At 54.8% G+C, this 24296-nt stretch overlaps 1 protein-coding gene across 1 annotated transcript in view; it reads left to right on the forward strand.

Moving 5' to 3' along the window:
* Positions 1-18717, forward strand: part of LOC311195745 (H(+)/Cl(-) exchange transporter 5) — a 34805-nt gene extending 16088 nt beyond the window's left edge. Inside the window, exons 4-14 of the mRNA XM_084269172.1 lie at positions 6045-6196; positions 8628-8727; positions 11125-11309; positions 11622-11744; positions 12211-12417; positions 12709-12789; positions 13651-14193; positions 14691-14877; positions 16054-16452; positions 17314-17530; positions 18335-18717. Of these exons, the coding sequence (XP_084125298.1) occupies positions 6045-6196; positions 8628-8727; positions 11125-11309; positions 11622-11744; positions 12211-12417; positions 12709-12789; positions 13651-14193; positions 14691-14877; positions 16054-16452; positions 17314-17530; positions 18335-18425 (2285 nt within the window). The 3' untranslated portion in view covers positions 18426-18717. The remainder of the gene's footprint in view (positions 1-6044; positions 6197-8627; positions 8728-11124; positions 11310-11621; positions 11745-12210; positions 12418-12708; positions 12790-13650; positions 14194-14690; positions 14878-16053; positions 16453-17313; positions 17531-18334) is intronic.
* The last annotated feature ends 5579 nt before the right edge of the window (positions 18718-24296 follow it).

A 24296-nucleotide genomic window follows, 5' to 3' on the forward strand; every position in this document is an offset into this window, starting at 1 on the left:
AAAAAGCGTGTGGGGGTAGCGAAGCTTCGTGTCATGTGGATTTTTCCCATCTTTTTTCTTCATAGAGTCACACACTGGTCTGGGTTGGAAGGCACCCCAAGAGTCACAGAGTTCCAACCCCCTGCCACAGGCAGGGCCACCAACCTCCAGGTCTGGAGCTACACAAGGTTGCTCAGGGCCCCATCCAACCTGGCCTTGAACACGCCCAGGGATGGAGCACCCACCCCCTCTCTGGGCAGCCTGTTCCAGCCCCTCACCACTCTCTCTGTAAAGAACTTCCCCCTAATATCTAATCTAACCCTTCCCTCCTTCAGCTTCACTCCATCCCCCTTGTCCTGCCAGTCCTTTTAAAAAGCTGATTCCTCTCCTGTTCCTCTGCTCCCTTCAGGGACTGGAAGGCTGCAATGAGGTCCCCCCACAGCCTTCTCTTCTCCAGGCTGAATAAGCCCAGCTCCCTCAGCCTCTCTCCATAGGGGAGCTGCTCCAGCCTTCTAATCATCTTTGTGGCTCCTCTGAACCCTCTCCAACAGTCCCACATCTTTCTCATATCAGGTGCCCCCAGCTCTGGACACAGGACTCCAGCTGGGGCCTCACAGGGCAGAGCAGAGAGGGACAATCCCCCTCTGTCCCTGCTGCCAGCCCTCTGCTGATGGAGCCCAGGATACCATTGGCCTTGCGAGCTGCCAGAGCCACTGCTGGCTCATGGGAAGCTTCTCATCCACCATGGCACCCAGGTCCTTCTCAGCAGGGCTGCTCCCCAGGAGCTCTTCTCCCAGTCTGTAAATATGTCTGGCATTCTTCTGGCCCAAGAGCAACACCTGACACTTTGCAGTATTGCATCAGGTTCACCCAGGCCCACCTTTCCAGCCTGTCAAGGTCCCTCTGGATGGCCTCCTGGCCTTCTATTGCTTCAACCACGCCACTCAGCTTGGTGTCATAAATTCTTCAGCTGCCTTCCTCCCTGAGCTCCAGGCAGAAACCCAGGGCTGTCCCTGCATATCGGTGAGACCAAAGCCCATGCTTGCTGGGGTGTAGTGTTTCAGGCTCCCAGACAATGTTTAAATGACAAGCTATTGCTAGCAAATTGGAGCCAGGAGAACTTAATCAGTAGCCCCTTTGAGCTCTTATGTACATTGGCTGGTGAGATAAAGAGTGCTGACAGGCGGGGCTGGGGAAGCACTCAGAAGCTGCTGATGTAGAGGGGAGAGGAGAAAAATGGAGTGTCTGCCTGTCTCCCAGACACACAGGGAGCAGAGGGCATCGCAGCTGGCTGTGTAGGGAGCAGAGCGTCAGTGGGGTGGGGAAAGGCGAGGGGTTTTGTTGGTGCATCCCTGCCTGACCCACTGGTGTGGGGAAACTCCGTGGGTGAAGGGGTGTGTTCCTGTCCCAAAGTCCTGCTTACTCCAGAGCTCTGAAAACGTGCAAGTGCAGAGCTGGATCCATCCCAGGCTGGTGGGTCAGGAGCATCCCCGCTCCGGCGTGGGGCTTGTGTCAGACAGCCTGAGGCTGCTGATCTCTGGGGTGGGGGCTGCTGGGGTGCGGGGCTCTGTGTGTGGGGGATGAAGGGGCTCTGGGTGCAGAGCTATGACTGGTGTGGCTTCCCGTGCTGAGGAGAGCAAGCAGCAGTAGCAAACAGCTCTTCTCCACCTTAAAGCTCCGGTGCAGTGTTCAGCTCTGCAACACCCAGGCTGCGTGAGGCTGTGCGGCGCGTTGGTCCCGGGGGATGTATTCCACCGGATACAACCTCCGGGCTCTGCTTGTGGCTTCGGGGTGCAGCTGCTGTTCTGGGGGCCTGGCTGGAGCTGGTTTCCTCTCTCCTTGCCCGCCGACGAGCCGCCGCTCTGCTCCTGCCCCTTCCAGCGTGGTGCAAGGGCCGGCTCATGTGACGGTGACGACACGCCGGGCGTGCAAGGAGGGCTCAGCGCTCCTGCGGGCTCCTCTTCGGCCGGGTCCGAAGGAAGAGGATGCAGCAAGTGCCGCCGTGAGACCAAAGAGCAGCCGCCATCCCTCCACCCACATGGCCATGGGACGGACAGGCTCCCAGAGGAGGAAGAGTGGATGAGCGAGGGTGAGGAGACCCCTTTCCAGGCAGGAATTGGGGACGTGAGCCAAGGGGGGACGTGTCTTTCTCCGCAGGCGAGCGTTGCGGAGCGGCAAACTGCCGGTGGCGGCTCCCAAGCTTCTCCCGCTGGGAGGAAGGGGCGGCTGGGCCGAGCTGTGGGGCTGTGGGGCACATTTCTGCTGTGTAATGCTGGGCTCTCCGCTGCCGGGCTGCCTTTTGTCTGCCAATCCCTCGCTTTTCCCACATCAGCTGGAGGTGAGGAGAGGCAGTGAGGAGGCAAGACCTCTCCCAGGTGCCCTGCTGTCATCTTGCTGAGCTGCAGGACCATTCCCCAGCCCCGGCTTTGCCGTGCAGCACAGGACCGATGCCTGTAACTTTAACAGGCACAGGCACCGCTGCCTTTTTATCCCCCCTCCCTTTAATCCAGGCAGACTCTCTCAGCAGAGCATTAACCCCTTTGGGGGAGAAGTGACCCAAACCCTGACAAATCTCAGTTTAAAATATGAATAATGAGCTGTGCTTCTCTACTGGGGTCATGTTTAACTCCCTGTGTCTCAGCATTCAGTGCTGATGGAGTGACCTGCACATGGGGCACCGGGGAGACCGGTGCAGTCGTTTTTGGCTGTGCTTTGGCAAGGCATTACCTACTGGAGCTCGTTTACTTTATCCCTATCTGGTTATCCTGGGATCCTTGATTTGCAGCAAGCTGAGGCAGGAAATATGATCTCGATAAATATTTATGGCTGTCAGCCATTTTACAGTTGGGTTTTACTCCTGGAAGAGAAGGGGGTGGGGGGGGAAAAGCCGTTTTCTTGTTATCTCATGCCTAAAGGACGGCTTATCCACTCACGTGGCTGCTGAGTTGCCGTGTGTGGCTGGAGACCTCGGGGTGCTGCCTTTGCAGTGCAAACCCTGCAGGTTTGGGGACGGGGTGGAGGGGGGTGTCGGTGGCTGGGGAGCAGGATCAGTCTCCGAACGGCACCTGGGTGGTCCTGAGAATGCAAGTTGTGTTGGAACATCCCTTCTGTGCTTGGCCTCCCTGCGGGATGCCCCGTGTCCCCACTGGTTACAGCAGGGATGGGATCATGCCTGCTGGGACCTAACAGCAGTTACTCCAGGAGACTGAGCAAGGAAGGACCCAGATCTCATCTCCTTGCTGAAAAGACTTCTCATAGTCATCTGTGGTCTAGATTAAACGCTGTTTCATTAATACCTTTTTTTATTTCCTTTAGGACAACAGTATCTGATTAATCTTTAGGGAACACTGTGGTAGGTGCCAAAATAAAATTGACTGGGCAGTGAGAGCCTGCAGCATGGAGACAGGAACTGTGGTGGTGCTTCTAGGAGAGCCGGCACTCTTCTGATGAGCTCTTCTGGCTGGACAGCATGGCTTGGAGGTCAGGGTGCAGGAGACAGTTGTTCACCTTCTGTTTCTCAAGGTAGACTCAATGTTTACTTCTGGTCAGCACGTGGTGGTTCCCTTGGCTGGGGTACAAATGCCTGGATGGATGGTGGTTTTCTGTAACCACCCCTTCACCCCCAAATTTCGATTTCACCATTCCCAGAAATGCAGCCGCCATCTAAGGGAGGATGTTAAAATCCATCCCCCATCCATGTGGTGGGGGAAACCTGGAAGTGGGAATCAGACCCTGGTGAGCATGGTGAGAACGTTGGCCGGCCTGGGTGGGCGATGGGATGCTGTGTGGTCTGGAAGGTAGTGGCATGCTCACAGCCTGGAGTGGCTGTTGAGCTGACCTGCTGGACCAAACTCTGCCTCATCTCCCTGGTTGTGTTCTGCTGCAGTCACAATCTCCACCTCCTGTGTGAAGAGGTCTTCACCTCAGTGTGAAGATCTGCAGCTCTGAACTGGTGGGACTTGCTTGAACTGTGCTTGGTGGGATGGTGCCTTGTCTTGTCCTCTCCATCCATCACACAACCACTTCAGAGGGGGGCTTGTTGCCATGAGAGCCATGGGGCAACGCTCATCTGGACAGCTTTAGGCAGGTCAGCGGGAGGAGCTGTGGGGTCTCTTGGTGCTGTACGTGCCGAACCCACTGGCCTGTTGTTACTGGGATGGTTTACTGAAGGAGGTGTCAGTCTGTTGGATTTGTAGAGCAGTGCTTTGGATTTCCAGTCGGGGCTGTTCACATGCGGGGGGTGTCTGCAAGCATTGGTGCCAGTCGGTGTATCCCGAGCGCTTGGCCTCGGAAGCGCAAAGCCCCTAGTTAAAAGCAGCAGAATTCCCCAAGGCTTGCAGGAGATGTGCCCCATCTTCCTTCCAGCACGAGGCAGGCAAGGGGGAGCTCGCTCTCTGTGCGTCCCCTGCTTGGGGAGGGTCTCTGGAGAACTCCAGGCAGCTGCTTCTGCTCTGTCCCGGCTGCAGCAAGGAGCCTCTCTGAAGTGGGTTATTTTGTGGTAGTTGTTGGCTGTGCAATGTGACTCATCCTGTTTTCCTGCAGCTTCCTCTCAGCGAAGAGCCTGCTGTGCCAGCCAGGAGCTGGGCTTGGGAAGACATCCTGGGTCATCTTGCAGGGGGAATTGGCCAGTCCCTTTTCAGTGGTCTGTGGGGACAGGACAAGGGGCAATGGCTGCAAGTTGGAGCACAGGGAGTTCCACACCAACATGGGGAAGAATGTTTACCCAGTGAGGGTGAGGGAGCCCTGGGACAGGCTGCCCAGGGGGTGTGGAGTCTCCTTCTCTGGAGAGATTCCAGCCCCATCTGGACACCGACCTGTGCACTATGAGCTGGGGAGCTGCTTTGGCAGGGGGTTGGACCCGATGAGCTCTGGAGGTCCCTTCCAACCCCTGTGATTCTATGATTCTGTGAAATGGGGAGGGAAACCCATGCAGTGAGGAGTGGGGGCAACGTGAAAGGCTCCTTAGGGAGCTTCACAACCGGTGTGTAAAGTAGCGTCACGTCCTCTTTGCATGGCAGGTAACAGGCTGTGGGCACCTTTCACCCCTGCTGAAGTTTAACAGAGCGTTTCTCGGAGCAGCCTGGCTGATTTTTGCCCTTTGAGCATTTGGCAGCTTAGAAAGAAAAATAGATGGAGTAACTCCTGAAGGATTGCTGAAGGATGAGGGGGGGTTGGACTAGATGGTCTTTAAAGGTCCCTTCCATCCCAAATAGTTCAGTTCTTTGATTTATTTCCTTGGCAGGGGATGGTGGAGCTGGGGCTGGGGGTAACACATGGGAGGCTTTGCCTGGCAGCGTGACTTGTACCATCCATGCCTTGGGTGTCTTCTTTGGGTGTACTTAGCCAACCTCGTTGCCCTGTAGGTGAATGGTTTCTGTAGGCCTTTGTGTTACCCCACAGCATTGTTCTGTGCTCCTGCTGGGAGGAGAGTGTCTCATGACCCAAATTTTGGGCACATCCATCCACGCTGAGCATTGTTTTCCATGGGCTGGGGCAGACTAGACTGAAGCGTGAGTAGTTTGGCTGAGTGTTTCACACAAAGGGCAGCTGCAAGCCCTGATTTGGCACCTTCCTGAACACTGTTGGGTGACCCCCTGGCCCATGGTGACGGGGGTCAGATGCTTTGCTTCCCCTGTCTCCCCTGGAGCCACCCATGACTGCCACCAGCTCTGCTGGGGCCCTCAAATACTCACCTGCTCCTCTGCCTTCCTCAAAGGGCCAAGGGTTGTCATGGCAAGGCCTGGATGTGGGGGAAGTTGACATTGAGGTGTAAGTGTTGGTTTACTTTGGATCCTGAAACGTTCTTTCCAGGAACAGGCCCTGTGTGAATTGCTAGAGCTGGGGCAGGACATCCCTGTGCTGCTCAGGTCATCCTGGGGAAACTTGTTTGGCATGGTTAGCTCAAGGAGGAGCTTGTTAGCCATTTGCTTCCTCCAAAATCTGTGGCTTTCTCCCTAAGTTAGTGTTTGGTGATTTTATTTTAATATTTTCCTTTTTTCCCCCAAAAAAAAGGGGGGGAAACTAAGAAATGCTTGATTATTAGTAATTATTTTTCCCTTCCACAGGGTTTTCCTCATATAATGGAGGAGGGATGAATGGCACAAGCACAATGATGGATTTTCTGGAGGAACCCCTTCCTGGTGTGGGCACCTATGAAGACTTTAACACGATAGATTGGGTGCGAGAGAAGTCCAGAGACCGGGACAGGCACAGAGAGGTAAACGTTTCTTACTGCTCCTGGCTGGTGCTGAAGGCAGAGTAGAACTGGCCAGTGAACTGGCCAGAGCTGATCTCAGTTGTGATTGTGGATTTGGGAGTCACTGGGTGCACACCCAGGGTGGGGGCTTGCTCTTGGGGTGGGAACAGAGAGTGTCTCTGCAGGATCTTTCCTTTGAGGAAAAGGAACGCTGAAGTGACCATGAGGCAGTTTAGTAATTGCTCCTTCTCTGCTGAAGGCTTTTCCTTGTCTAAAAAGCTTCAGTGGATTTCTGCCCAGTGTTTTCAGCGCCTTGATGGGACACTTTGGTGGCTCTGAGCGCAGCAAGACCTGTGCTGCTCCTCACAGGAGGTGCACATGTTACTCAGAAGAGTTATGTGGCTATTGTGTGGTTTCTGTGGAGGAATAGAATCACACACTGGTCTGGGTTAGGAGGTACCCCAAGGATCACAGAGCTCCAACCCCCCTGCCACAGGCAGGGACACCAGCCTCCAGGTCTGGAGCTACACAAGGTTGCCCAGGGCCCCATCCAACCTGGCCTTGAACACCCCCAGGGATGGAGCACCCACCACCTCTCTGGGCAGCCTGCTCCAGCCCCTCACCACTCTCTCTGTAAAGAACTTCCCCCTAATATCTCATCTCACCCTTCCCTCCTTCAGCTTCACTCCATCCCCCTTGTCCTGCCAGTCTCTGCCCTTTAACAAGCCCATTCCCCTCCTGTTTCTCTGCTCCCTTGAGGGATGGGAAAGCTGCAGTGAGGCCCCCCTGCAGTCTTCTCTAGGCTGGACAAAGAAGCACCCACAGTCTGTGGGTTGGTAGAGGAATGGGCTGTTTTTCTGCCTGGGACTGCGGCCCTGCCTCTCAGGGGGTGTTTGTGCTGCCTGTTTGGGAGAACTAAGCACAGTTCTTCCAGGCTCTGTTCTCAGGACTTCACTGCGCTCTGCGGTTGAATGAATCTGCTTAGAAAGCCAGGGGTGCTGTAAATAAAGTACCAGGGTCCCCAGCATGCTCCTGATTGATGAGAAGCCATCGCTGGCAGAGCTCTCCTAGGGTCATAACTGGGCTCAGCGGGTCTGTTTGCTTGCCAGAATCTTCTTCCCCCGACCCCAAGCCTCACAAAATAACTTGTGTCTTAATCACAGTGCACAAACTGAATGCAGCCCCTGCTTGGTGTGAGCAGTGCAGCATCACCCCCAAACCTGGGCAAGTACAGTGGGCTCCATGCCCCCCTCTGCCTCCTGCCCAAAATCCTCTTCCCATCAATGGGTTAAGAGTTACAAGCCCAAGAGGCTTCTTCATGCATGTGAGAGGTGACGCTTGTGAGTGGATCTATTTCCTGTCTGTAGAGATGCTTGTCAGAAGAGGCTGCATGCCTGTCCTCACCCAAAGCAGCTGAACCTGTGCACAGGGAGCAGTTACTGCTGGCCAAGAGCTGTAGGGTCGGTGGGTGGCAGGAGGGATAAAGGGAAGGGTTTCACTGCCCACCTGAGCACTGCCTTGGGCAGTGTGGCCTTTGAAAGGCAAAACTCACTGAGGAAATCCTAAGTGAGATCGTTTCAGCTGATAGGACTCTTACTTTGTCCCTCACTTGGCATCTGTTGTTTTCATCAGTGTGCTGTCTTATCCAGGAATGGTGGCAGTGCTGGAGCCTTCCCTTGGGAGAGGCAGCTGGGAAATCGGGACACAGATCAGCTTCTCCCTCACCCTCCATCTGCCTGTCAGCAGTGAGCCTGACAGGCTTCAGCTGCCCCTGCCTGCTGTTCTGGGACATCATTGATGGGTCCAAATCCCACTTCCCAGTGCAACCAGCACAACCCAGTTCCCAGCTTTGACTCTTCCTCTGGATGGGTGTTAAACCCATAGCCCACCCTCGCATCTCTCGGAGTGGTGCTCAACAGAGTCCCCTCTGCTCAGCTCAAGGTCTGTTCTGTCCTGCAGAGGCTGAGGCAGTTGCTGGTGGCTCTGAAACACTGGTGACAGCTCCTGCTCACTCTCACAGGTTGTGGGCACCGATACGGGTGGGTTGCTGGGGACAGAGCGCTTGGATGCTCCCTTCAGCTGTCAGGTTTGCTTGTGGCATCAGGATGTTGGTACTTTGCTGTAACATAACAGCTTTAAAGGATGGAGGGATGAGTTTTGCCTTGTCTTTATGCAGAAGACACATAGGAGGAAACCACTGCTTGAAAGCTGTTGGTTTTTTTGCTGGACAAACAGCAGTCACCTCGCTCTGTTCTCGTACATCTCCCAGCTTTTATGGTGCCAGCTGCAGGAGCAGCTGCTGCCTTATGCTTTCCCCTCACCCCTGGAAGCAAAATACCCATGGACAGTGTCACCATGGAGTTTTTAGGGCACTGTCACCTGAGTAGATCGCTGTCCTAACGGATTGCTGTTTGTTTCCTGGAAAACAAACCCCAACCCTCCTCTTTTCTAGATCACCAGTAGAAGCAAAGAGTCCACATGGGCCCTGATCCACAGCGTGAGCGATGCCTTTTCTGGCTGGCTGCTGATGCTCCTCATTGGATTGTTGGCAGGTAAGAGCACACCTCCCTTTCAAACCCAAACCCGCACCCCAGTGTTGGTACCAAGTCCTGCTGGGAGCCCTGACAGGGATCACTGGGGTGGGAGAATCCAGCCCAGTGCCAGGGGCTGCCCCATCTTCATGGCCCAGCTGCTGCTTTGCAGTTCACAGGGAATCGTTTTGCTGTGTTTGCATAAATGGTCAGGTACAAAACAGAGACTGAAAGCTGTCCTGGACACTGCTCTGGATCTGCTGCTGGTCCAAAGCTCTGAAATAAAGAGCAAAAGTAGTAAAAAAGGGATCCAGCCCAACAGAGCTGGTTGAAGTGTGGGTCAGGAGAGTGTTGTGCTGTGTGTCGCTGCTGAGTGCTCTCTGCTGACACTGGAGATGTCAATCCCAAGGGCTGCTGGCAAGATTTTATTCTATTAGTCACAGAATTACAAGGTTGGAAAAGACTTTTAAGATCAAGTTCAACCATTCCTGTCCTGTGCTAAACCAGATCCCTGAGTACCTGATCTACCCTTTTTTTTAAATACACCTGGGGCAGGGACTCAGCCCCCTCCCTGGGTAGCCTGTTCCAGGCACTGACAACTCATCTGAACCTGCCCTGGCACAGCTTTGTGCCATTTCCCCTTGTCCTATCTCCTGTCACCTGGCTGAAGAGACCATCCCCCACCTCTCTGCACCCTCCTTTCAGGTAGTTGTAGGTGGGGAGAAGGTCTCCCCTCAGCCTCCTCTTCTTCAGGCTCAACACCCTCAGCTCCCTCAGCCTCTCCTCACAGGATTTGCCCTCCAGCCCCTTCCCCAGCCTGGTTGCCCTTCTCTGGACTCTCTCAAGCACCTCAATGTCCTTCTTATAGTGAGGAGCCCAGAACTGGGCACAGCATTCGAGGTGCAGCCTCACCAATGCCGACTACAGGAGTTATTTCTTTCCTCCTGTACTTGGATCTAAGTGAGAGGTGTTCCTTGAGAAGTCAGGTTGACTGGCTGAGGCCTTCTAAAGGGCTTCAGGAACAAACTGTGGCCCCAGTGCAGCCGAAGTTGATCTGTCAGAGTCAGCTCTTCCCCAGACGAAGCAGCTCAGTGTTTGTCACGAGGAACGAAATCAGATCTCCTGTTAATATTTACAGAGGAGACCTGTGAGCCAGTTTCTCATTAACCACGAGACTGGTGAAGTGTTTATTGCTGCCTCTGGAGCTTGTGCTTGCTCGTGCAGGTCGGAGGTCTCCCCTCCCTGCCCCTGTGCTGATGAGGCATTAAAGTTTGGGACCAGAGCTGGTGGCAGCTTTGAGCTTTGGGGGCTGTAGGAGTTATTCTTAACAAAAAAAGAAGAAACCACTTGGGACGTTCCTCTCCCAAAAGCTGAGTTGCTCTCTGCTTTCACCTGGCACAGTTGTAACTCCCCCACCCCCCCTTTTTTATTTTAAATTCTCCCCCACATTGGGCCTGGAAATATTTTTCCCCACATTTGGAGCTGCTCCTGTCCCAGACTTGGTGGTGTCAGTGTAACTCCCACGTTCAGCTCTCACGCTGGAGACCGGTGACACAGTTTTTGTCCGTGTCCTCCAGAGATGTTGTGGGTCTCCCTCTGCCTCCCAGGCTGCTTCCCGTGCTGTGCTGAGCTCAGAATTCTAGTGAGATAGGGTGGGGTTGAAAGCAGTTTGTGGTGGTCAACCTTGGAAGTGTTATCTGTTTTCTGACCTGCTCTTTTCAGTACATGCACTCAAGCAAATCCTCCCACTTAGCTCTCTGTAGAACAGAAGTTAATTGTCAGCAATTAGGCAGTGACTCTATTGGCAGGGCAGCTGTAACATTCAGGCTCCTGAGTCTGCAGAATCACAGGGTTTGGAAGGGACCTCCAGAGCTCATCGGGTCCAATCCCCTGCCAAAGCAGGGTCCCTAGGACAGGTCACACAGGTCGGTGTCCAGATGGGTCTGGAATATCTCCAGAGAAGGAGACTCCACACCCCCCTGGGTAGCCTGTCCCAGGGCTCCCTCACTGGGAAGAAGTTCTTCCCCAGATTGGTGTGGAACTTCCTGTGCTCCAACTTGAGGCCATTGCCCCTTGTCCTGTCCCCACAGACACTGAGAAGAGGCTGGCGAGTTCCCTTTGTGCCCCCACACTTCAGATGTTTATAAACACTGATCAGATCCCCTCTCAGTCTCTTTTCTCCAGGCTGAACAGCCCCAGTTCACTCAGCCTTTCCTCATAGGGGAGATGCTCCAGGCCCTTCATCCCCTTTGTAGTCCTCTGCTGTACTCCCTCTAGGACATCCCTGTCTTTTTTTATGCCAGGGAGCCCAGAACTGGACACAATACTCCTGGTGGGGCCTGACCAGGGCAGAGCAGAGGGGGAGGATCACCTCCTTTGACCAGCAGTCATTAAATTCTTCTCTTCCCTTGTCGCTAGGTTCCTTGGCGGGTCTGATCGACATCTCTGCCCACTGGATGACAGATCTGAAGGAAGGAGTGTGTTTAGCTGGCTTCTGGTTTAACCACGAGCACTGCTGCTGGAAATCCAACACAACCTTCACAGACAGAGATGTGTGTCCTGAGTGGAAGAGCTGGTCCCAGCTGATCCTTGGCCACGGAGAGGTGACTGACGCGTGCCTATGCCTGCTGTCACTGCTGTGTGTCCTGTTTCCCCCCGGCCTGGGGGATGGGGATGTGTATGCCAGAAGCACAGGCTTGAGGTGGATATTTGATATCAGGGTCTTTGGAGATGTGGTTGCTTCGTAGCCCCATAACCCAGCAGGCATCACTTGTCCTCAAAACCTCAGGCTGGCCATAGCTCTCTTTGTTTTCAGCTGATAACTGTGTGTGAGCTCCCCTGCGTGCTTCTGTGTGCAGGTTTGATGTGATCTCAGTCAAAGTGATCTAATTTGAGTAACTCTCTCCACGTTCCAGGGGGCCTTTGCATATATTCTCAACTACTTCATGTACGTTATCTGGGCCTTGATGTTCTCCCTCCTTGCTGTGCTGCTCGTGAAGGGCTTTGCTCCCTATGCCTGTGGCTCAGGCATCCCAGAGGTGAGTGAGAATGAGAGTGGCTTGGGGGTTTTGTTTTAAGGTGGGGCAGAGACCCACCACCTGAAGGTTGTAAAAGCCTTAAAAAGTGGAATGATAACTTCTTGCCCTTTCACTTGGAGGCTTAACACATGCTTTTGTCCCAGCTGTTACCGAAACGTGCCGAGCGCTTTGGTCTCCACACAGTCCCTTTAAAACCAAAATTATCCTGGTGTTTACTGCACAAACCCAAGGGAGAGCCTCAGACTGTCCCTCAGGGGGATCCCCCCTCCAAGGAAGGACTCAAATTGCTGCTCTGCCTATGCACAGAGGGCTCTTTTTACCAGCTCTACCTTACTTTCCATAGCTGGTGGTGGTGGGGGTGGCACTCCGAACACCATGGGCAGGATTTGGGAGCCCCTTGTAAAAGGGGAGCTCCGCCCGGGGCTCGAATGAAAAGCCTGTAGAGCTTTGTGTGCTTGACTTCCAGATCAAAACTATCTTAAGTGGTTTCATCATTAGAGGCTACCTGGGGAAGTGGACACTGATCATCAAAACCATCACCTTGGTGTTGGCCGTGTCCTCTGGACTGAGCCTGGGCAAAGAAGGGCCCCTGGTCCACGTCGCCTGCTGCTGCGGGAACATCTTGTGTCACCTCTTCACCAAGTACAGGAAGAACGAAGCGAAGCGCAGGGAGGTACGGAGAGACCCCGGTGCTGGGGGGTGGGGGTGGGGGTTGCTCTGAGGTGAAAGCAGAGCATGAGATCACAGAAACAAAGAATTAATTACTGGTGATGGTCAGACCCTGGCTTACCCTGTGCTCACTGCGGGTAATCATTGGGGGTTGGACCCCGTGATCTCTCGAGGTCCCTTCCAACCCTTACAAATGAGTGATTCTGTGATAAAATCATACAAATCTGAAGGCAAATGAGGAAAAAAAAAGGGGGGTAGGCTGAACATACCTGATTGTCTTTGGTTTCTCTCTCAGGTTTTATCAGCAGCTGCAGCTGCTGGTGTGTCTGTAGCTTTCGGCGCACCGATCGGAGGAGTGCTCTTTAGCCTGGAAGAGGTAACATCAGCATTTTCTATTCGCTCTTGGCGAGCTGTTTTATTGCAAGAACTCACCCTGCCGCTTTAGAAATACAGTCCACTCGTAACTGCTTGGGTGTGGAAAGGAGACCCTGGTCAATACTGGTTGGTGCTGTATTTACAAGGCCAAGCAACCTAAAAGCTTATTGGGGTTTCAGGTAATTCTTAAGACTACTGGAGAATGTCTTGTGGATGGTGTTTATCCATAGCTTTGTGATAAACCCCTTGGTTTCCCCAGGTCCATCTGTGCTCAGTGACACCGGCTGCTCTCAGCCGTGGCCTCTCCCAGTTTTCCCATGTGCCCACTCTCTCCTGACAGCTCTGTCCCAGGATATCTGGGAACAAACTTCCCCATCTCATCAAACACTTTCTTCCTCCCAAGGAAGTTCTGCTGCTTGTTCTTTCGATCCGGGTGTGGAACGGATCCCTGCTGCTCGCTTCAGGGCTGGGCTCAGAGGAGGAGTGGGCTGGTTCTGCTCAGCTGAGCAGCGGTTGTGGTGGCCTGTATGGTGGGTGCTGCTGTTGTGCACCTCTGGGCTGTGCAGCTCATTTCTAACAGCTTGTATTGCCCGAGTAAGTCACCAGCACTTCAGGGAGTGGAGAGGGCACTTGCTGAGCTGGACGTTTTGCAGGACAGGACCTGTCCTGATCATTGCAACCGCATCGAGTGGGAGCTCAACACAGAGCCTGGGGTGCTCGGCTGGAGAGGAGGGGTGTGGCTGACGCATGTCAACCCCCATCCTTACTTTGACTTTGTGCAGTGGGGATTTAGTTACTGGGCAGCTGGTGGTGGGGTGGTGAACGTTGAAGTGACCAAACGTGCTTTGGTTTTCTGTCTTAGGTCAGTTACTACTTTCCTCTGAAGACGCTGTGGCGCTCCTTCTTCGCTGCCCTGGTCGCTGCGTTTACCCTGCGCTCCATCAACCCTTTTGGGAACAGCCGCCTGGTTCTCTTCTACGTGGAGTTTCACATGCCCTGGCACCTTCTGGAGCTTGTGCCCTTCATCCTTTTGGGAATATTTGGTGGGCTTTGGGGCGCTTTCTTCATCCGCAGCAACATCGCCTGGTGCAGGCGCCGCAAGACGACCAAGCTGGGCAAATACCCAGTGCTGGAGGTGTTTGTGGTGACTGCCATCACGGCTGTTCTGGCCTTCCCCAACGAGTACACCAGAATGAGCACTAGTGAGCTCATTTCTGAGCTCTTCAATGACTGTGGGATTTTGGACTCGTCCAAGCTCTGCGAGTATGTGAATGATTTCAACAGCACCAAAGGGGATGACCTGCCTGACCGAGCTGCTGGCCCAGGGGTCTACACAGCCATGTGGCAGCTGGCTTTGGCCCTTATAATGAAAGTCTTCATCACCATCTTCACCTTTGGCATGAAGGTGAGAGGTACCTGTGAAGGAGCTTGCGTTCTTCTCATCCTCTGCAGGAGCCCCATGGCTTGGGCTTTTATTGGGCAGGTGCACTCGTTGCTGGGTTAAAAACTGTCTGGATGTCTGGGCCCAGAGAGTGGTGGTGGATGGAGTTAAATCCAGCTGGTGACCAGTCACAAGTGGTGTTCCCCAGGGATTGGTACTGGGGCCCATCCTCTTTAATATCTTTACTGATGATTTGGGTGAGGGAATTGAGCACACCCTCAGTATATTTGCAGATGACACCAAGTTGAGGTGAGGGTAGACCTGTTGTGCAGGTGCTTCTGCTCACAGAAGAGCAAACTGGAGCTGTGCCACAGCAGCTCCAGAGCACGAGGGTGTGGGAAGGGCAGGGTACCAGAGCATCCCTTCCCTGTGTGAACTTCAGGGTCACCTCGAACCCTCTCCAGTCATCAGGCTTTGGAATGGCCGAGGAACGGCGTGTTAACTGGTGGGTGTTTTCACAGGTCCCTTCAGGTCTCTTCATCCCCAGCATGGCGGTGGGTGCCATAGCGGGCCGCTTGCTCGGCGTGGCCATGGAGCAGTTGGCCTATTACCACCACGACTGGGCCATCTTCAGTGGCTGGTGCAGTCAGGGAGCAGACTGCATCACCCCCGGCCTCTACGCAATGGTGGGGGCTGCTGCATGTTTAGGTAAGTCTCCCTGAGTCCCAGCTGTGGTCTGGGTCTGGGTCAGCTATGTCAAGGCCTATGGTGGGGAAACGCAGCCCCTGTTCTTGTGGAAGTGGTGGGATTCAACTCTTTTCCCATCCCTTTTGTGTTCTTTCCCCAGCACTGACCTGTTGTTGAACGTGACAGGTTTCAGGGGCAGCCAGAACAAGCAGAGCTGGCCAGGGGCTGTGGGTTTTCCTGTGTGGATTTAACTGGTGTTGCTTCCTGTTCAGGCTTAAACCCTACAATGCAGCTCTTCTCTCAAGCACTCAGGTTTTCAGTAATGCTTCTGCTCAGAAGTCAAGTGAACTTCACTTTAGTGTAATTCTCAATTCTCTCCCCCATGGAATAATGCACTTCAGTCTTGAGGGACACCATCATGTGTCAGGAGAAGCTACCAACCCCCTCCTTTTGGCCTTTTGGAGGGGTTACACCCTCTTACTTGCATGTAACCCATGAAAATCAATTTGGTTCTGCTCCGTTACCTCTCTGTTTACCGCTGGGCAGTACCCAAGGGTGCATGCCCTTGAGGAGGTGGGTATGGACAGTAGCTCTGGGGCTTGAACCTCATAACCAAAACTCACAAAGACAAAACGCTGTTACAAAAGAACAATGTGGGTGTTTGAGACCCCTCTGTTTTCTCTGGATGCTTCTCAGCAGTTTTAGTGTTGAAAACCTGCCCAGATGTAAGGTGCAGTGGTTGGCATGTCTGGCTGAACACAGGGAGCCTGTGGGTGCCCTCGCTCCGGGGGCAGGCAGTGCTGGGACCCGCAGCTGTCGAGAGGACCCTTGCCTGGAGGTGCGTAAAGGCCCTTCCATGGCACAGCCAGCCTGGTTTGCAGCTAGTTGAGTGACAAATGTTCTCCATCTTCTAAGGCTGCTTCTGAGTTCAGGGGGAGATGCATCAGGACTGCATCCTGGACCCTTGTCTGCCAACCCGTGGTGCACTGTCCAGGAAGGGACAGATGATTTCAGTGCAGAGTTCTGCTTGCATTGGGTTTCCACCATGCTGCTGGATGTGGTGGAGCCTGAGAGCATGACCTTGTGCTGATAGAGACCTCCTCTGGCAGAGGACACCTGTGGCAAACCTCCAAGCAGTTCTTCTGCTGGGAAAGCCCAATGCCGCCCGTTCACGTCGCCTGTCTGCTCTGTTCGCAGGTGGGGTGACCCGAATGACTGTGTCACTGGTGGTCATCATGTTTGAGCTCACTGGTGGGCTGGAGTACATCGTTCCTCTGATGGCAGCAGCTATGACCAGCAAGTGGGTGGCTGATGCCATAGGGCGGGAGGGCATTTACGACGCCCACATTCGCCTCAACGGATACCCTTTCTTGGAAGCCAAGGAGGAGTTCTCGCACAAGACGCTCGCGATGGACGTAATGAGGCCACGGAGGAACGACCCTCCTCTGACTGTCATCACTCAGGACAGCATGACTGTAGAAGATGTCGAGACCATCATCAATGACACCACGTACAGTGGCTATCCGGTGGTGGTGTCGCGGGAGTCCCAAAGGCTGGTTGGGTTTGTCCTCAGGAGAGACCTCATCATTTCCATAGGTAAGGGGCAAGTGCTGCTTAGATAAATGATGCTGTCGGGGGCAGAATGTGTGTTCCCTCCCTGCTTGCTTAGCTCCTGTGGGTTGGTCCCCTTGTCTGGCTCTCCAGGGCTAAATGTGCTGGCTCAGCTTGGGCTTGGTGGCTTTCTGTGAGGGTGGTGTGACAGCTTGGAGCCCAGCTAGCCTTGTCTCGTGGCAGAGCTAGGATGAAATGCAGAGAGCAGCGTGCTGGCATATCCTCATTATGCAGATTGCTGCCTTGGGTCAGGCTGCTCTGTGGTATGGCCACCAGTTCTGGCCCTGTGGCACTCCAAAGCTCCAGGGACTCATTATGAGCTGCCCTTTCCCCAGGATGTGCACGGCAATGTGCTGCTCCATCCTGCTCTGTGCTAAACCTGCAGCACTGAGGGGTTAGAGATACTTTCAACCACCCTGCACAGGACCCAACCCGGTGACTGATGAAGCTGCAAAGCGTTTATCTGTCACTTTGAAAACTGTGAGGCTGAAGCTACTGCCCGGGGCTGGTGGTTACGTGGCCAGACCAGAACGCTGTCAAAGGGATGTCAAGGCTGTCGCACCACAAAGTGTGTGTAGATTCACCCCTGGGGTGATACTGGACGCCTTGGGGGTTACAGTGTCACCCTTGGAGGGTACAGTGTCCTGAGGAGGTAAGATGGAGATGTGTCACACCCTCCTTGGGTCATCAGTTGCCTTGAGAAGCAGTGCAGGGAAGGGAATGGAAGGAACAGACTTTGAAGGCCATCCCAGTGTGCTCACACTGCTCAGAGAGAGGGAAGGGTAGGCTCCTCCGTTAGGAAAAGGAAAGGAGGGATGATAATTAATCACACGTTTCTTCTTCCAGAAAATGCCCGGAAGAAGCAGGATGGGATTGTGAGCACGTCAATTATTTATTTCACTGACCACTCTCCTCCGCTGCCTCCAAGCTCCCCCTCGATGCTGAAACTCAGGAGCATCCTGGACCTCAGTCCTTTCACAGTGACGGATCAGACGCCCATGGAAATCGTCGTGGATATATTCCGCAAGCTGGGACTGCGCCAGTGCCTGGTCACTCACAACGGGTAAGGCGGCTGTGGGCAGAGCCCAGGGCTCACAGGGTTCCTGTGGACCTGAGTCCAAACCTCCTCTGAGTGATGTGTAGAGCTCAAGATCAGCTGGAGCAGTTGGTGCCTCGAGGAAAGCAGCTGTGGAGCCCCCGAGCTGCTCTCAGCTGAAGCTTGCAGCCTGTCCAGGGAGGGCAGGGCTCCACAGGGAGATGGCTGGAAAGGGCCCACAGCCTCCTCTCAAACCCAGCCGTTGTAAGAGACTCAAATTCTCTTTGATTCATGCAATAGCAGGATGCCTTAGGTGGGAAGGGGCCTTCAGAGTCGATCTCATCCCACCCCTTGCAGTGAGCAGGGACATCTTCACTAGATAGGTCGCTCAGAGCTTCATCCACCCTGACCTTGAATATCTCCAGGGATGGAGCCTCCACCACCTCTCTGGGCAATCTGGTGATCTACTTCTTCCTTAGGTCTCACCTAAACCTGCCCTGCTCTAGCTTAAAACCATCACCCTGCATCCCATCACTCCGTGTCTTTACAAACAGTCTTCCCACCTTTCCTGTAGGTCCCTCCAGGGACTGGAAGGGGCTCGGAGGTCTCCCTGGAGCCTTCTCTTCTCCAGGCTGAACCACTTCAGAACCCCCCCCCACCAGCAGACCTTCTCCTGGGGCACTCTCCCTGCCAGACATTGCAGGGAGCGTTGGCACAGCCAATCCCAAGAGGCACCTCAGCCTCTGCTGACCTTATGATGACAGCAGGAGTGGGATTGGGAGTGGGGCATCCTTAGGGGTGCTGCACTAACGATGTGTTTCCATCTTTCAGGAAGCTGCTGGGGATCATCACCAAAAAGGACGTCCTAAAGCACATTGCACAGCTGGCTAACCAGGACCCAGACTCGATACTCTTCAATTAAAGGCAGACTAGTAGGTATTGTGTGTCCCAACACAAACCCAACACTTTATAGACCATCCTGGATAGACTTTTCCTATTTTTATGGAGACCATGGAACTGTTTTCAGCGTTTCCTTCCGTGGAGCTGAAGAAGATAATTTGTTTTCCTACCAGGTAACCAATTGCACTACGTAATCTGTGGAACAGGATCTTCTTTTTTAGAAGAGAAGAAACCCAAAAAGACTCTTTTTACGTTGCTTTTGTGAAGTTGCATTGGAAAGATTCCATGAAGGAGTAAAAGCAAAGTGCAGTAGAGCTAATTCTCCTCCTCTTGTTGTGTCTGAACTCTTGCTGCTGACGTGGGAGGAGAAGGCGAGGTCGGCACCTTCAGGAGTAGGGAAGGAGAAGGATGATTTTGCACACAGCATTCAGGTGGCAGCAGGAGGATGTGGCTGTCATTCAGGGTGGGGCTGTTCCCAATCAGCCACTTGGTAAAAAAATCACAACTTTGTCAAGTCAAAACGGGATGTAGGGGGGTGGGGATTGGCTACCTGAGGGTGTTGTTCTGGAAGGAGGAAAAAAACCCACCACAAAACCAACACCCAGCATCCCCCAAAGGCCGGAACCCCTCAAGCTGGGGCCCAGTTTCTGATTGGGAAGAAGCTTATTTTGATTAATCTGTGAATGTATTTAATCCCACTGGCACTGCTGTGCCAGGAGAACCCCAAGGAGGCAGCAGGAGGAGTTCACAGTTGGGTTCTCATTGCCACCCCCCCCCCCCTTTTTTTTATATTATGTTATTTGTTTTATTTTAGAGATACATGGCCAAGGATTTCTCCTTTAATTACTCCTTCCAGCACATAATTAAAATCGCAGAGGCTGAGTCCTGGGTGGCCTCTGCTGCGCTTCCCTGGGAGCCCTGATGGTGTAAAGCTCTTGCACAGCTCCTCACCTCCATCAGCAGCATCTGGAGTGGGTGCAGGCGCCGCTCCTCCAGCTGGGCTCTGGGCCAGGCAGCACTGCCACTTTAGGGACCTGCACCCCTCTGTGTCCCTCCTTCTGCCAACAACTATGCAATAAATCCCCTGCTGACCCCTGCCAGCTGTCTAACTCCTTCCACATCCCCTCAGGTCCCAGATCTTACCAGATTATTTTCCTGTTGTTAAAGCCGTGACCGTTCCCTGGAATTCTGGAGGCATATGGATGCTCTGGGAGGTCAGTGTGGTTCACCCTGGTTTTGGTCAGTGGTGGCGACACAGCGAGGTGGGGATGCCTGAATTCCTGTGTAGCTTAAAGCTGAATGGAACCAAGGTGTTAGCAGTGGCTCAGGTACCTTCTGCTGAGGAATAAAAGCCTGGATGTTGTCTGTGGTGGTTTTGTACAGTGGGAGGAGGTTGGTGAGCTGGCACAAAGCCTGCAGCCTGCCCACAAGTCACTCTCATCTTGAAATATTTGGTGTTCTGCCTTGGCTTTGATGAGGTCCCCAATACATGAGGCCCCAAGAGAAAGGATAACCCCAAGTGGGATTTGAATCCTCGTGATGCCAAACCAAAGGCAGCGATGGCAGGTGAGTAAAAGGGAAGCGCTGCCCTGGTGTGAGCCCTTTCTTTGCCCCCAGCTCCAGCAGCTCTCTCCACTCTTGCTGCCTTTTTAACATGGAACCTGGTGTTTTCCCTGCGAATGGGGACGTGTGTTTGAACAGCTGGAGGTCTGGTAGGTGCGTGCGAGGTGAATCGAGCTTGGGGCATGATTTTGTAGCTGCTCTGAGTGAAGCCCTGCTGCCCCCCTAGGCCCACATAAAGGGGTCCATGTCAGGGTAAGACTCATTTTGGCTCCAGGCTGGTTCCTAAGCTGTAATTCTCTGTGTGGGGAAGCCTACAGCGATGTTACCCATCTCCACAGTTGTGTTGGCTACAGCAGGAGACGCTCCATGCCCAGAACGTGGCTGGGGGATGCTGTGTGTGCAGACATGTGCTCCCTGTTGCAGTCCCCACCCTCCCTTCTCCAGTGTGACAGGCATCACAGAGGCTGCTCACTCTCTGCTTTTACCAATTCCTTGAATCCCTCCACAAACAAGTTCAGGAGAGGGACTGCATGGAGGGCTTTTAACCTGAGTGTCTTCTCTGTTGGCCCTGATTGGCACAGTTCCCCGGGGCAGTTGGCATTGCCAGGGAGTGTTTTGCATAGTCCAGGTCTTGCTTTTCCATTGCTTTGCCGTCTGAGTGACTCCAGGAGGAGCCCTGGGTTTCCTCTGGAGCAAAAGGGCTGCACATACAGCCTGGAGCCGGAGAGGATCTGTCCCCTTGAGAGCTCACACGCAGCACAAGCTGGGCACAGCACGTTCCTCGCAGCACCAGGCTGAACAAGCCAAGGAGGGCGATACTCTTGTAGATGCCTTTTTGGTCTGTGTCCCAACCCTCCTCACTGCAGGGGTGATGCTGTGTGCAGGGCACTGTCCCCTGCCTGGAGAAGGTGGTGGGGACACCCTGTGTATGGAGTATGTCATCAGGGACTCTTTTGGGAGGGTGTTGGGTGCTCTGCCACTTCTCCTGCCTCGAAGGAGCTCCTGTCTGCTGAGCTCAGGCTTGAGGCTGTGCAGAGGGTATGGGGCCCTTATGCCATCCCTGCTGGGATCCCAGTGGGTACAGAGGCTGTCAGAGTGGGATGCTGCTGCTGTCAGGACTTAGTGGAGCAGCCTGGTGAGGATGTGCAGGGACGAGCAAGGGGCCAGTTCCCAGGTAAATAGAAGGACATTTCCTCCACCTTGCTCTTGTTTGGGGAAATAAAGGGGGAAATGGTGCGTCCTGTGAGCCAGCAACCCTCAGTGCCAGTGGGGCTGCCTGGGACCGTGCCAGGAGCAGTGACTGAGCTGCTTCCCCAGCCCTGAGATCTGTGTGTCACTCAGCAGCTGAGCTCTGAACGGTACAAGGATGGAACAGCATTCCCTCTGCTCGCTCACCTTGCAGGAGCGTTAATCTCTTCCTGTTGGTGTGCAGAGCATCCTGCAGCCCGCTGAGTCCTTGCTGCTAATTAATTAATGCTGGGGGGGGGGGGGGGGGGAGATGATCCTGGCTGGCTGAGACATCCTGAGGTGTCTGGGGCAGGTGCGTGTCCATTGGGGCAGAGCAGTGGGTACCAGCGGCGTCCGGGTGCACGTGACAGCGGGGTCACAACCCCAGGCTTGCTTTCTTTGTGGGCTTTATTTACAGTGTCCCAAGCAATGATTTCCTGGGGTGTTGGCCTGTTGCTCAGCCTGGATTTCCTCCTTCCCAGTGAAGGCTTTTTTCAGGGCTTGGGACTTGAAAGTAAACCAGGCTCTTGTTTGGAAGGGAACAAAAGGCTCCGCTGTAGCCACGAACTGGTTAACGGCAGCAGGAGGAGGGGTGTGTGAAGAGATTTCAGCCCCAGAATGGATTTTGAGACAAAGGGCAGCAGGTTAGTGCTGTGAACGCCCTTGGCTGGCGCTGGGTCTGCGCTGGGTTGAAAGCAGCGGAGATGACCCGGTCCTTTGGCAGCAGCCCCAGGGAAGCTGAACGTGTCCGGCTCAGATCGGCGCCACGGAGCCAGGAGAAATAAGGTCAACCTGAAAATGTTGTCAGAGCTGTGGGGGTGTGTGTGTGTGTCCCCCTCAAACCCAGCACCCCCTGGCACCTTTTCAAAGCCAGGGGGAGGGGGCAGGGAGGTTGCTGAGCTGTCTCCTGGCAGGGCCAGCTTTCAGTTTCAGCTTACTTTACTTGGCAGAGGCAGCCCCGAGCCTGCTCCCCACTGCCTTTGACATGGGGAAGGCAAAGTGTTTTTCCACAGTGGGATGAGCTGAGCAACTGGTGTGCTGGCACCGAGGCCTCGTGCCCATCCTCTTCCCCAAAACCACAACGTTGGGGCAGGCAGTGCCAGCAGCCCATCAGCCTGTGTCATGTCACCCTGCTGTCACCCCAGCTCTGCCCTCACTGTTGCAGGGAAGGAATCAGGGAAGGAATCACAGCAGCACAAAGTGACCCAGCCCCGAGGGGTGACACAACCAGGTGGTTTTGTTTTACATGCTGGTGGGTGCCAACCACGACCTGGGTGCTCACACAGGCTGTGGGGTGTAAATCCGTGGCAATGAGGGGCCTGAGGTCTCTGCCCTGTGGTGGCTGTGCTGGGGTTATTGCCCAGCTCTACCTGCTTTCTCCACCCCAGGCAGTGGTAGGTGAAGGTGTGAGGGCTGGGAGGGGATGCCTGTGACACACCCCCCCCCCCCCGGATTAAAGACCCCCTCCCCATCTTCTCCACAATTCTCTGCAGGTATCTGCAAACAAAAAGCTTCTGTAAAGCATGGAGGGCTCAGCCAGGAGCTGCTTCCAGTCCGGGGAGCCCCCCACCAGAGCTGGGACCTCGAGAGGACACCCTCCACTTCCCCCAGCCCCCCCATCCATCCCATCCTTCCCAGCCCAGTGCCACTTGGCTCTCACCAGCCGGGCCGTGGCTGCCGTTGGGTCCCGTGCTCACGCAGTTCTCCAAAAAACATCCGCCCACGAAAGCTTCTCTCCCTTCCAGGAAAGAGGAGCAGCCCATCGCCCCGTTGGCGCTGAGCCCAGCTCTCCCGGATCACGCGAGGAGCTGCTTTACCTGCACTGCTGCTGGCAGGCTGGGGAGGGGGGGCTGCTTTAAACCCTGTTTTGAGGAAAAGCTTTCTCCCACTTGCTGTGCATCCCACAGCCCCCAGTTGTCTGGTTCAGCCCTGTGCTGCTAGAGACAGCTCGGGGACGGGGATGCGGGAGACGGGATGGAGTTGGGGCTCAGGAGGGTTTTTAGGGAGCCCAGTTCCTGTTGTTGGTCGCCAAGGAGGCTGGGAAAGCCAGAGGAGGAATAAGAAGGGGAAGAAAAAGGGACTGTTTCAGGGGTGGCTTGGGAAGGGAGGGGTTTAGGGGGCTGATGTGTTCAGGGGTCTTTGCCAAGGGATGTCACGGGGGACCCAGCTGGGCTGCGTGCTTTGGAGCTTTGTTTATGTTCGGCAAGAGCGTGACGCGCCGGTCAGGGCTGAGCATCCACTCATCTCCCTCTGTGGGGCTGGGGAGCTCGGCCACAGAGGGGGTGGCTGGGGTAGGGAGGGAGCAGCAGGGCCCTGGAGCAGCCCTGTACCCCTCAGCAGGCAGTGGGGTGCTGCCTGGGAAGAGCTGGGGAAGGTGGCTGTGGATTTGAACTCGGGGCAGGTCCATGCATGGGGTGCAGGACCCACACTGCGTGCCTTGGGGGTGTTAGGGAGATGTAGGCTGGCACATGGTGATGATCAATGTCTGTGAGTGGGGGGGGACATGTGAGCTGCTGGCTCAACTGGCACCGGCCCCCAGCCAAGGCGCAGGGTTGGGGGTCAGGCCTGGGGAGCTGTGTGATGGGTGAGGAGCAGCAGCATGGTGCAATGGGCAACAAGCCCATCCTGGCAGCCCAGGGCTTGGTGACCCTGAAGTGGAGAAGGGAGCAGCACTGGATCCCCTGGGGACCCTGTGTGAGGGCCTAAGGGTGCTGGGAGCAGGGGAGGAGGAACGGGGTCCCGGGAGGAGTTCTGCTGGAGGAGCCAGTCCCAGGGTACCAGGGGGCACTGGGCTCAGCAGCTCTCTGTGGGATAGAGGGGGTGTCAGCGGAGCCCTTCAAGTCGCTGCAGGATGAGGCAGGACCTGGCTGTTGCCTGCAGCCTCCTTGGGGCTGGCTGCAGCTGCGGGGGCCAGAGTTCCTGGGAACCCCCTGGCCCCTTCCCCCACACTGCCTTGGCAGCTCTGGCACTGCACAGGGGCTGCTCTGGCTGGGCTGGCACAGGGATCGCTGCGTCGTGCCGGCTGAGCCTGGGAACGCCGCAGACCCCAGCGCTGAGGCTGCCTGGGGCATGGTGCCCGATGCAAGGAGACCAGAGCTGGAGT

Source organism: Gallinula chloropus (genome assembly GCF_964237585.1).
Source record: "Gallinula chloropus genome assembly, chromosome: 11".
NCBI classification, from domain to species: Eukaryota; Metazoa; Chordata; class Aves; order Gruiformes; family Rallidae; genus Gallinula; species Gallinula chloropus.